Source organism: Hippopotamus amphibius, chromosome 15 (assembly GCF_030028045.1).
Source record: "Hippopotamus amphibius kiboko isolate mHipAmp2 chromosome 15, mHipAmp2.hap2, whole genome shotgun sequence".
NCBI classification, from domain to species: domain Eukaryota; kingdom Metazoa; phylum Chordata; class Mammalia; order Artiodactyla; family Hippopotamidae; genus Hippopotamus; species Hippopotamus amphibius.
Window position 1 is genome coordinate 7,654,275 of NC_080200.1, and position 12,943 is coordinate 7,667,217.

The 12,943-nt window shown below is 50.3% G+C and overlaps 1 protein-coding gene across 2 annotated transcripts; it reads left to right on the forward strand.

Annotated features, from left to right (window-relative positions):
• The first annotated feature begins 5,907 nt into the window (after positions 1–5,907).
• Positions 5,908–12,473, forward strand: SPC24 (SPC24 component of NDC80 kinetochore complex). 2 transcript variants are annotated; one of them, XM_057709372.1, is made up of 6 exons: positions 5,908–6,067; positions 9,370–9,514; positions 9,683–9,787; positions 9,910–9,938; positions 10,265–10,270; positions 11,429–12,473. In XM_057709372.1, the coding sequence occupies exons 1-6, from the start codon at positions 5,908–5,910 to the stop codon at positions 11,692–11,694; spliced, it is 711 nt and encodes a 236-aa protein (XP_057565355.1). In that variant the 3' UTR covers positions 11,695–12,473. The 2 variants fall into 2 exon arrangements, with proteins under 2 accessions (XP_057565355.1, XP_057565354.1); XM_057709371.1 differs by lacking the exons at positions 10,265–10,270; positions 11,429–12,473 and adding an exon at positions 11,156–11,354 and having other exon boundaries at positions 9,910–9,986.
• The last annotated feature ends 470 nt before the right edge of the window (positions 12,474–12,943 follow it).

Genomic DNA, 12,943 nt, shown 5'->3' on the forward strand with positions numbered 1-12,943 from the left:
GACTGTTCAACCAGGAGATAATGGGTGGTTTTCAGACGTTATAGGAAGTCCCAGATATTTTATGCAAAGTTGTATACTTCTAAGTGGAAGCCCCACTGATCTTGTCAGTCTTCCGGAAGCGTTTGTGAGCCAACAAGGGGCCTTTTGGAAATTAAAAAGAAAAAAAATTGTTCGGAAACTCCCTGGAGGTCCAGTGGTTACGACTCGGTGCTTTCACTGCTGTGGCCCAGGTTTGAGCCCTGGTCGGGGAACAAACATCCTGCAAGCCACGTGGTGCAGCCAAAAAATAAATAAATTAAAAAATTGTTTCTCACAAGCAATCACCCAGGACCATTTCGTCATCTTCATTACTTTGTTCAGCTCATGCATATGACCCCATTCCCCACCCCCCAAACCCAGGGTTTTGCTTTGCTTTTTAAAAATATATCTGTTTATTTTTGTGGCGACATATACATAACAAAACATTTACCATCCAGACTATTTTTAACTGTGCAGTTCAGTGGCATTAAGTACATTCACACTGTTGTGCAACCCTTACCACTATCCATGTCTCCGGAGGCCTTTTCATCTTCCCAAAGTGAAACTCTGTCCCCATTAAACATTAACTTCATAACCCCTGTCCCCCAGCCGCTGGCAACTGCCATTCTATTTTCTGTCTCTATGAATTCAACGACTTTAAGGACCTCGTATAAGTGGAATTGTGCGGTATGTGTCTTCTTATGACTGGCTTATTTTGCTTAGCGTGATATACTCAAGATTCATCCACGTTGTAGCACGTGGCAGAATTGCCTTCCTTAAAGACTGAATACTATTCCATTGTTTGCACACACCACATTTTATGTATTCATCCATCAGTGCACACTTGGTTGCTTCCACCTTTTGGCTATTGTAAATCATGCTGGGTACACAAACATCTTCAAGTCCCAGCTTTTCAATTTGGAGACAGAGTATATACCTAGAAGTACAATCGCTGGGTCATATAGTAGTTCTATTTCAGTATTTTGAGGAATAGGCATAGTTTTTCCCATAGCAGTTACGCCAATTTACATTCCCACCAACCAGTTTCTCCGTGTCCTCACCAACAATTGTTATTTCCTGATTTTGTTTTATTTTTTTTTTAATTGCAGCCATCCTAAAGGCTGTGAGTGGTTCTGGATTTATTTTTTGGAAGTGAGCCCAGTGGCCTTTTTGACAGGAGCATTTAAATCTTTCAGGCTCTGGTTGTGTAACTTGGAATGACTTCTCTCTTGAACAACCTTTCCCAGCTGATAAGTAGAGCTATCATTAGCCCATGGCTTAGAAAGGTGAAGAACTTGCCAAGGTCACGGGTGAACTGCAGAGCCAGAAACTGAACCCATGGTCTTATCTCCTCTTTATTTCACTCAGCCCTGTGCCCGCCTTTAGGCACAGAGGAGGTCGGCCCCTGCCACAAAAGGTCACGTAGCTGATGGTGACAGCAATCTCAGCATCAACTACGCAGACATCAGAGGATGAGCAATGCCTAAAGCACTGACACTGGGGACTCAGCTCCATCCCCGGACACCGACATTTCTGCAGGAAACAACTAAGGTGTCATCACTTCTACATCTGCTAGCCACCCTGTGAGACAAAGGCTGGGGAGCTTCTTCCTCTGCAAATCTGGGGATGGGCTCCTGGGGTCCTGAAATCCAAATATGTGCTCATGTTGGGTACGTTTTTCAAGGAAGATCCTCTCTCGTTGCTTTCATTAGATTTCAAAGGAATCTGTGACCCAGGGAAGACTTAGCCCTAAGGGTGTCCCCAGCTCCATGACCGCTGTAAAGATATTAAAACATGAGCAGCCCCTGGGGTCTTGGCAAAAACTATCCCATGAGAGATTTCCCTGGCAGTCCAGTGGTTAAGACGCTGTGCTTCCACTGCAGGAGGCACGGGGTGGATCCTTTGTTGGGGAACTAAGATCTCGCATGCCACACGGTGCGGCCAAAAACAAAACAAAACTATTCCATGAGAGTAAGCTCTAAGGAGGAAGATGGCTCCAGGCTTGGGGTTGGGGACCTGTCAGATTCCTGAGGGTTAGTGGAAATCACATCTCCGACGGCTCTGTTGTAATTTCTCTCCTCCATCCCTGGTTGTGCATTCTCTGTCTGGACGGCTTCTACTCTTTTCTCCATTGCCTGCAGCTGGTGGGTCTCAGACCTTGGATCTCAGACCTTGTCCTCTCCATGCTCTCCCCTAGGACAGCTGTCATCTGATATTGGTTGCACCCTGACAACACCCGGATTTCTATCCACAGCTGAAATGTCTCTGCAGACTCATATAGCCAAGCAACTACCTTCTTGATAGTTCCATGTGGTCATCCTCCAGGCATTGGGAACTTCCCCACGCTTTGCATTTCATGCAGCCCCTTACCTCCAAGCCTGCTCTCTCCCCACCCACCACCTTGGTCTCTAGCACTAACCAACCCCCCCCCCCCACACACACACCCAAAAGGTGTTTGGGCCAAACACCCAGAAGCATTCTTTTTTTAAAAACAAATTTATTTATTTATTTATTGGCTGCATTGGATCTTCGTTGCCGCACACAGGCTTTCTCTAGTTGCGGCGAGCGGGGCTACTCTTCATTGTGGTGTGCAGGCTCCTCGTTGCAGTGGCTTCTCCTGTTGTGGAGCACAGGCTATAGGCACGTGGCCATCAGTAGCTGCAGCACACTGGCTCAATAGTTGTGGCACACAGGCTTAGTTGCTCCGCAGCATGTGGGATCTTCCTGGAGCAGGGATTGAACCCATGTCCCCTGCATTGGCAGGCAGATTCTTTTAAATCTATTTGTTTATTTATTTATTTATTGGCTGTGTTGGGTCTTCGTTGCTGCCCACAGGGTTTCTCTAGTTGCGGTGAGTGGGGGCTACTCTTTGTTGTGGTGCAAGGGCTCCTCATTGCTGTGGCTTCTCTTGTTGCAGAGCACGGGCTCTAGGCATGTGGGTTTCAGTAGTTGCAGCACATGGGCTTAATAGTTGTGGCTCACAAGCTCTAAAGCACAGGCTCAATAGTTGTGGCACACGGGCTTAGTTGCTCCATGGTATGTGGGATCTTCCTGGAGCAGGGATCGAACCCATGTCCCCTGCATTGGCAGGCGGATTCTTAACCATTTCGCCACCAGGGAGGTCCCCAGAAGCATCCTTTCTCTTCCTCGTTCTGCACATCCAGTCTTGCGGGCATGTTCTCTCGATTCTGGAAGATCTGGAGCCAATCTACTCCATAGTGCTTCCCTGCTTAATGCGTTCCAATGCTTCCCATTGCAGCAGAATAAAACTTCTAGGCCCCTGGGGAAACCTCTTGCTCACTCCTTTCTGGCCATGCTGACCTCCTCACTATTCCTTAAAGAAATTAAACTTCCCCACCTCAGGGGCCTTTGAACTTGTTTTTTTTGTTTGTTTTATTTTTATTTTTTATTGGCTGTGTTGGGTGTTTGTCGCTCTGCGCAGGCTTCCTCTAGTTGTGGCGAGTGGGGACTACTCTTCGTTGTGGTGCGTGGGCTTCTCATTGCAATGGCTTCTCTTGTTGCAGAGCACGGGCTCTAGGCATGTGGGCTTCAGTAGTTGTGGCGCGTGGGCTCCATAGTTCTGGCGCACAGGCTTAGTTGCTCCATGGCATGTGGGATCTTCCCAGACCAGGGCTTGAACCCGTCCCCTGCCTTGGCAGGTGGATTCTTAACCACTGCACCACCAGGGAAGTCCCTGAACTTGTTCTTTACTCTGCCTGGTGCCTTGTTTCCTTTTCATCATTCATGTCCCAGTTCACCTGTCCCCTTCTCAAGGAGTCCATCCCTGACCCCCTAACCTAAAGCCACTTCCCTCCCCTGCCCCAACTCTGGTGACTCTGTCCTATGACCCTGTTTTATTGCCCTTAGTAGGTGTTCCTGGCTAAAATGATTCTGTTCATTTGTTTCTTTGCTCACTGTGAGGTCTCACCACTTGAGCAGCAGCTTTCAATGATTGTTTTTTAAGTTTTACATTATTTATTTGTTTATTTATTTTTGGCTGCATTGGGTCTTCGTTGCTGCACTCGGGCTTTTCTCTACTTGAGGTGAGCAGGGGCTACTCTTCATTGCGGTGCGCTGGCTGCTCGGTGTACTGGCTTCTCTTGTTGCAGCACATGGGCTCCTGAGCACAGGCTCAGTAGTTGTGGCTCCCAGGCTCTAGAGCACAGGCTCACTAGTTGTGGCGCCAGGCTCAGCGTCTCCAAGGCATATGGGGTCTTCCAGAACCAGGGATGGAACCCATGTCCCTTGCAGTGGCAGGCAGATTCTTAACCACTGCACCACCAGGGAAGTCCCATGTAGCCTAGTTTCTGACCTAGGCTTGGAAGTCACCCAGCATCCCTTCTGCCACATGCTGTTGGTTGCACAAAACCCTGCTCAAGTTCAAAAGAACTGGAGTCTCCCTCTTGACAGGGAGTGGCAAAGTTAGAACTATTTCTGTAGCCATTTTTTGAAAAATACAATCTGCCGTACCCAGTAGACAAATGGGGGGCAGTTTCCCAAAACAATACTTAGCTTTCTGTATACAATGCCCTGATTGTTTTTTGATTGTATTTTGTAGAAAATGCTGGTCCTGACCCGCTGGATTGATTTCTTCAACTAACTTGAGGGACATGTCACAAAAGTGAACAGTTTGTCTTTCCTCTACCATAACCCCCCACACACAGCACGGTGTTCAGTGAGAATTAGACACCTCACCCGCTAGCTTTCTATGTATTTTTTATGTAACACCTATAAAGCACATACTGAGTACCAGGCACTGACCTCATTCAGCTCTCACGCCAACTCTTAAGTAGACACCATGATGATCTTCCTTTTACTGAGGAGGAAAGTGAAGCACAGAAGGATGAAGAAATTTGCTCGGGGTACCACAGCTAGTAAGTGGCAAATCTGGTATTGAAACCCAATAAATCTGGTCACAGACTCCATTTTGCTAGTCAGCCTCTTATAGAGTTAATTTATTGATTGATTGATTTAAAATTTATTGGGGCTTCCCTGGTGGTGCAGTGGTTAAGAATCTGCCTGCCAATGCAGGGGACACGGGTTCAATCCCTGGGCCGGGAAGATCCCACGTGCCTCAGAGCAACTGAGCCTGCGCTCTAGAGCCCACAAGCTGCAACTACTGAAGCCCTTGTGCCTAAGGTCTGTGCTCTGCAACAAGAGAAGTCACTGCAATGAGAAACCCACGCACCACGAGTGGCCCCTGCTCTCCACAACTAGAGAAAGCCCATGCACAGCAATGAAGACCCAACGCAGCCAAAAATAAATAAATAAATAATAAATAAAATAAAGTTTATTTATTTGGTTGCACCAGGTCTTAGTTGCAGCAGGCAGGCTTCTTAGTTGTGGCGCTTGGGCTCCTTAGTTGTGGCATGCAAACTCTTAGTGGCGGCATGTATGTGGGATCTAGTTCCCTGACCAGGGATGGAAACCGGGAGTCCCCCTACATTGGGAGCACAGAGTCTTAACCACTGGGCCAACAGGGAAGTCCCAGAATTTACTTATTTATGATGTTTGTTGTGAGTACCACACACACACATCGCAAAACGTCAGCTCCACAAGAAGCAGTTCTCGCCTCGCCCCAGAACCCCACGCTGCACCAAGCAGGGGCTGGACGTGCGGAGAAAGTAGCAGTTTGAAGCTCTTGCAGCCGCTTTCCAGCCTGCGCAGGCGCATCAGACACGACTCCGGAGGCTCCCCCTCCCTGAGCAGACTGGCCATCGCCAATGACTGACTGAGGAGCTGGCGCAGGCGCACTAGTCTGACTCGAAACGGCCGCCCTCATTCGCTGATGACTGACGTGGGACCAACCCAATGGAACCGGGCCTCTCCGGGAAGGGGGCGGGGCTCAGAGGGCGGTTAAATTTGCGCGGGATTGGTCCTGGCGTAGTCATGGCGGCCTTCCGCGACATGGAGGAGGTGAGCCAGGGGCTGCTGAGCCTGCTGGGCACCAACCGCGCCGAGGCGCAGCAACGGCGGCTGCTGGGGCGCCACGAGCGGGTGGTGGAGCGGCTGCTGGAGACGCAAGACGGTGCCGAACAGCGGCTGCGAGGTGAGGGCCGAGTCGGTGGCGGGGGTGGGGCGGGGGGCAGCCGGGGCCCGAGTGATGGGAGGGGTGGCCAAGCCGGCCTCGACCCTCCTCCCTTCTGAGAGCCCCATCCCCCACCCTATTTCCCCGTGCGACCGGCGGGTGAGCCTTGTCCCCTCTGAGCCTCGGTTTTCCCACCCATGACATGGGCTTCAGGACAGCAGCCACCTCCCAGGGGTTTAGTCGTGAATGTAGGAGTTCGCAGGGTCCGGCGCTCTGTGAGCAGGAGCTGGAGGCCTCAGGGTTGGAATTGGGGCTCAGATGCCAAAGCGCCGGGCTTGAATCCCAGCACCCCCACTCCCCAGCTGTGAGATTGAAGATGACTTCACCCCGCAACGCCTGTTTCTCATAAAATGGTTCTAACAATAAATAGTCCACATCTTCATGCTGAGGTTGTTGAGATGTTTACCTGAGCACCTACTGTGTCCAGGCATAGTGCCAGCTCTGGGGTGACAGCAGGGAACAAAGCAAACAAAATCCCTGGGGTGGGGCTGATAGTCTAGCGTGGCGAGGCAGAGTATAAACAAGAAAAACAGATTTGTCAGGAGGTGATGGGGTAAGTGTTTCTGCTGTTAACTCATGGGACCTGTGGTCCCAGTCCAGTGCTTCCCTCTCAAGCCTCAGTTTCCTCATCTGTGAAATGGGGCTGCTGATAGCACCGTGATGGATCAAAGTGAGATTCATGGAGATGAGGGCTTGCACAGCATTGTGTCCTTAAAAGGGGTATGGGAGCTGCCCTTGTGGCATCTTTTCTCAGCATCAGGGGTTTTTTTGTTTTTGTCTTTTAAAAGGCTTCAAAGTGTTTTTTTATTGTGGTAAAACTGACATAGTGTAAGGCTGACCATTTTAACTATTTTTAAGTGTCCGGTTCAGTGGCATTAAGTCCACTCACAATGTTGTGTAAGCATCCCCGCCAGCATCTCCAGTCTTCCGTTGTATGGATACCCTACATTTTGTTTATCCATTCATCCATCACTGGGCACTTGGGTTGCTTCCACCCCTTGGCTATTGTGAATAGTACTGCTGTGAACATGAGCGGACACAAATCATCTCTTTGAGTCTCAGCTTTCAATTCCTTTCTGTATTTTCCCAGAAGTGGAAATGCTGGATCAGATGGTAATTTGATATTTAATTTTTTTGAGGAACTGTCATCTAGTTTTCCACTGTGGTTTCAGTGCCAGGGATTCGTAATGCCTTTTGACAATTACACTTTATGGGGCGGTGCTGTTTGGGTCGAGACCTGAATGATCTGGGAGCTAACCACGGGATGGCTCCGGGAAGAGTGTTGCTGGCCGGGGGAACTGTCAATGCCAAGGTCATGATGTGAGAATGAGCCTGGAGACCCAGGAGAGAGAGGTAGAAGACGAGGTCGGCAGCGGCCAGACCCTGCCCAGGCCTGTGAGCCCCCAGGAGGAGTCTGGATGTTAGTCTAAACACAACGGATGTCCTGGTCAAGGTCTTCTGGACTTTTCTCCTCCTCCTTCTTCCCTCGCTCTCGTTTCTTTCCTCCTCTCCCGCTGCATTAACCCCCCTTCCACTGACGATTGAAGGGAAGACCAGCATAACCCAGCCTGCCTGGGTTCCAGCAGAACAGATGGATTTGGGACAGGGAGACAAGAGTTAGTGTTCTAGGCAGCTGGGGTTTCGTTCAGAAGGATCCAGTTCAGATCCCGGCTTTGGAGCTAAGCGTGTAGACAGGTCACCGGACCTTGGGCTTCTGCTCATCACCTCTCAAATAGGGGAAAGGACTAAGCCACCCTCAGAGGGTGGTGAGAATTCAGTGAGTTAGGGCTCCCTGGTCACCTGTGGCACTTAGCACACATTCAGATAATGACAGCTTACAATGAACTTCCGTGGGGAGGAGGTCATCCCAAGAGACTTGGTTGTTGTTCGGAGGGTGAGTGGAGAAGTGGCAAGAAGGCTGCGGAAGAGAGCCAGACCCTCAGCTCTCCTAACAGGAAGTCAGCAGACACCGTCTAACACAGACAGATCAAGAAATAGCAGCATAAGCAAATTATTTAGAATTATGAAGGTCGATGCCAGAGAAAACAGTGAAGAGTTTAAGTGGCTGCTTCAGCGGGTAGAGAAGCTTAGAGAGGATTGTGTGTGTGTGTGTGTGTGTGTTTAAATTTTCACAACCATAGACATGTAATGCTTTGACTAAAAATTAACTTGATATAACTTTGTAAACACTTAAATGCCAGCCCTTTGAGAAGCAATTTTATCTGTGCCTTCTCTGAGTTGGCAGGTTTCTCTGACTCTATGGGAAGGAACACAGTAACCTTCTTAGGGTGTTTTTGATCTTTTTGGATGTTCAAAATGTGTCTATTCTGAGTAGGTCTTGGTGATCTATGGTGATTGTAAGATGCAATTGTTGCTTCGAAGAAGAGAGACGAGGAATAAATAGTCCAGTGTGATAGGGGCTGTCCTGGAAGCGCTGTCTTGCCCCAAGAGGGAGAGGAGAGTGTCCAGCTGCCTGAGTCAGGCATTACCCAGGAGGCCTTAAGGCTGGGAACGGTGTGCCCAGTCAGCAGGCACACAGAGGCATCCTTGGAGGACAGGTAGATGGAGGTCCAGGACTGAGAAAAAAGTGGCATGTCTGCACAGTGATGAGGTGTCTTTGCAGTCAGAGCAGAGGGAAAAGCACATGGCAGGGCGAAAGCAGGGAGAGAGGAGGGTGGCAGGGATGTCGAAGGTGCCCACAGAAACCTGGACCTTACCCCGGAGACACTGGCGAGCCATGGGAGGTCTTTGAGCAGGGGAGTAACTTAACATTTGGCCTCTAACGCAGACGCTCTGAAGGCTGAGAGCAGAAAGGATTGGCAACAGGAGAGGCCAAAGCAGGGCACAGCAGGGAGGCTTTTAGGGTGGTCCTGGAGAGATAAAGGGCCAGCACAAGGAAGAAGGGGTCCTGTCAGGCAGGATGGCTCACTGGATCCAGAAAGTGAGTCCCGGGCTTGTTGCTTGGACACCGAGGTGGAGAGTGATGTCATAAGTTAAAACTAGGTGACAAAGAAGGACCGGACTTTATTACCCTGGGTGGATTCAAGTGTGATTCCGTGAAATGGAAGCACTTGTGCCAGGTCCACGTGGGACTCTCGGGTGGGCATTTGGCAGTAGGACGATGGATCCGGGAGCTACAGACTGAAGTGGGAACGTGGCCATAGATGGGGGCGTTGAGGCCACAGGGAGGTGAACTACCCTCTGCTCCAGGGCTCTCCTGGGGAGCCTGAGGTGAGGGGCACAGACTTCTCCCCGCCCTGCAGAGATCCTCGCTGCAGAGAAGGAGGTGGCCCAGAGCCTCCTTGACGCGAAGGAGCAGGCGCACCAGGGTGGCGTCAAGTTGCAGCAGCTTGAAGCTGAGCTTCAGAGGGCCAGCGAGGAAGACGCCCATCTGAAGGCCAGCCTCGTATATCCTTTCCTGCGTATGCAGAGCGGCCGGGCCCCAGCTTTGCCCAGGAGGCACTTGTTCACTCTAGAAAACACGGCTGGAGCCACCGGCCCGGGCCTGAGGGGGTTGGTGTGAGCACGTGGGCAGCCCTCCCTCCAAAGTCAAGGGTCCTTAACTGCCTGCTTTACTCAGCTCACCAGAGAGCTGGAGGAGCTCAAGGAGATCGAGGCCGATCTCGAAAGACAAGAGAGGGAGGTCGACGAAGACACGACAGTCACCATCCCTTCCGCCGTGTAGGTGCACAGACGCGGTGTGCGTGTGTATCCGTGTGCGCATGCGCGCAGCCCGCGGGTCTTTGCTGGAGTCGATGCTGGAATAATTTCCCTTTTTCTCTCTGTTTTGTCCTCTCGCCCAGGTACGTGGCTCAACTTTATCGCCGAATTAGTAAAATTGAGTGGGATTACGAGTGTGAGCCGGGGATGATCAAAGGCAGTATCCTTTGTGGAGAAAGCGGAACCCTGTGCTGTGCTGGTGGGAATGTTAAACGGTGCAGACACTGTGGCGGAGCCTGAAATGTTAAATAGGATAACCACGTGACCCAGCAGGTCGACTCCTGGGTATACACACGAAGGAACTGAAAGCAGGGACTTGAATAGATGCTTGTATGTCTGTGTTCACAGCAGCACCGTTCACAAAAGCCAGAAGCTGGAAGCAACCCAAGGGCCCATCGGCAGACGCCCAGGTAAACAAAATGGGGTCCAGCCGTACAGTGGAATGTTACTCAGCCTGAAAAAGGAAGGACATTCTGGCACCTGCTACACCCTGGATGAACCTGGGACATGGTATGCTGGGACATGATAAACCCAGATGCAAAAAGTCAGTACTGTATGATTCCACCTGCATGAGGTCCCTAGAGGAGTCAGAGTCACGGAGACAGAAAGTCTCTTATCGGGGGAGGGGGAGTCAGTGTTTAATGGAGACGGAGTTTCGTTTTTGGAAGATGAAAAGAGTTCTGGAGATGGATGGGGATGGGGGGTGGTTGCACAGCGACATGAATGTGCTTAATCCCACGGAACTGAACACTTTAAAATATTCAGGTGGTAAATATAATGCTGTATGTATTTGCCCACCATTAGGAAAAAAAACAGTGCATAATCAGAATTTAACTTTCTGTTCATGAAAATTTGTTTCAGTCTCTAAATATCTCAATAATAACCATTTTTTAAAGATTTATTGTATTTGTTTATTTTTAAATTTTTGGCTGCATTGGGTCTTCGTTGCTACACACGGGCTTTCTCTAGTTGTGGTGAGCACGGGCCACTCTTCATGGCAGTGCGCTGGTTTCTCATTGCAGTGGCTTCTCTTGTGGAGCACAGGCTCTAGGCGCGCGGCCTTCAATAGGTGCAGCATGTAGGCTCAGTAGTTGTGGCTCGAGGGCTCTAGAGCGCAGGCTCAGTAGTTGTGGTGCACGGGCTTAGTCGCTCCGCAGCATGTGGAATCTTCCCGGATCAGGGATCGAACCCATGTCCCCGGCATTGGCAGGCAGATGCTTAACCACTGCACCACCAGGGAAGCCCCTTAATAATAACAATTTAAAGGCAGTATCCTTTCGTCCGGGGGGAGGGCCGTGTTGCCGGATTTCCTTACATCTGCACCCTCAGTCCATCACGGCCCCAGTGTTGCTCAGCCTGTCCACCTGGACAGCACCCAGCTCTCCAAGAAATTCATCAGCGACTACCTCTGGAGCTTGGTGGACACGGAGTGGTAGCCAGGAGCCTCTGCGACTGCGTCGTACAGTCCCACACAGTGGGAATCAGCCGTGGTGGGCGGTCAGTGCCTCGGTGGTGAGATCAGCTTAAAATTAAATGTTTATACATAAATGAATTTTTTACTGGATTTCTTCCCCTGTTCCCCCCTCTCGACTTTGGCCTCAGATGCTGGACTAGGTAACCAAAGAAAACTGACTCGACTGTGCCAGGCCTGTGACTTCACATCCGTGACAACAGGTACAAATGACACCGTAGTGCCTGACGACAGATTCCAGGTCTTCGTCACCTGTGATTCAAGTTTGGCCCTTTGTATCCGTTCACCCTCTGAGTGCCACTGTGTGTCCGAGCTGTGCTGGGAACCCAAGACAAGACAAAGGGGCCCTTCAGCCAATGGGGGAGTCAGAAGTGATCAGATGCCACCCTTGAGCTAGACAGTGTCCAGAGTGCTGCAGGATCCCGGCCCAGGGGAGCTTGCCCCAGAGGATGGGGGTGGCGTTTGTGCTGGGACTGGAAAGGATGAGTCAGTCACGAAGAGATTATATTATGGGATGTAAAGGGGCTCATCCCTGGCTCCAGGGTGGGCTGTGTGTCAGAGACCACTGGCTGCCTCCCTCATATTTGTTCTCCCTTCCCCCCTTGGTAAGGAAATCCTTTTAGCTACCCAGTCAAAACACAGCTTTTCCCAGCCTCCCTTGCTTAAGTCCAGGACAATGAAATGCAAAAGGAAGTGTTATGTGTGACTTCTATTTAAAAGGCAAGGGAGTATACCCTTTCCCCCTCCACTCTGTTTTCTGGAATTTGGATGTGATGGCTAGAGCCCTGGCAGTGTCTTGCTACACTTAAGGAGAGGTGCAATCCTCTAGGGATAATAGGAGCCTGGTTCCTTAATGATGGTGGAGCTGGGTATCAGTGCTGGACTTCCTTGGGGGCAGGGGCTAAACTATTGTGTGTGTGCTTTTGTTATTTTGGTTTTTCTATCGCAAGCAGCCAAAATAAACCCTAACGGATTCGGCATGCAGCCAAGGCCTGGGCCAGCCAATCTGGGTGTTCACCTAACCCTCATCCTCAGTGAGGTACTATTAAGAGTGAGAAGCTTGTGGCCAGCCTGCCTACCTGTCTGAGGGTAGAGGGTGAGAAGCAGGGGCCATTTGATATCAAGTGCCTCCTGGATGCTGGCCTGAAGCCAGTAGATTTGGTGGTTACATGAACTTTTGGGTGTTGGGTTTTGCGCACCTCTGTACCATTTACAGTAAGTACAATTCGTATTTCTTGATCAGAGAGGGACATTCTAGTCAGAGGGAACAGTAGGTTCTAGCAGCACCTGAGTATGTCAAGTGGGCGCTAAAAATAGTCCATTCTGGTGTCTCTCAGAGGTCCTAGGGCAAGGGATCCTGCCTATCGGGCTCCAGGAGATAGACCCCAAAAAGGGGTTGTTAGTCTCCCTGAAATGTAAGCAGCCCCTGTCCATCTGGCTCACAAAGAAAGATTCCCAGAAGAGCTAAAGAGGCCCTGCTTTCATGCCGAGGGCTTGGCTTTACATACTCCAGGAAATGTTCACATAAGCCCTCCTGGGCTGGTTTCATTTTCAAGGCTGGCAGAATTTTTTATGATGTGAAAAAGAAGCAGAGCCCTTCATTTGTACCCTTGGCCTCCAAAGGGCAAAAGACTTGACCTAGACCA

Excerpts from the sequence above, each read along its gene's own strand:
- SPC24 (XM_057709372.1), top strand. The coding sequence starts at position 5,908 with ATGGCGGCCTTCCGCGACATGGAGGAGGTGAGCCAGGGGCTGCTGAGC. Across the intron at positions 6,068-9,369 it reads TGCCGAACAGCGGCTGCGAG|AGATCCTCGCTGCAGAGAAG; the intron begins GTGAGGGCCGAG and ends CCCGCCCTGCAG. Across the intron at positions 9,515-9,682 it reads CATCTGAAGGCCAGCCTCGT|TCAGCTCACCAGAGAGCTGG; the intron begins ATATCCTTTCCT and ends TGCCTGCTTTAC.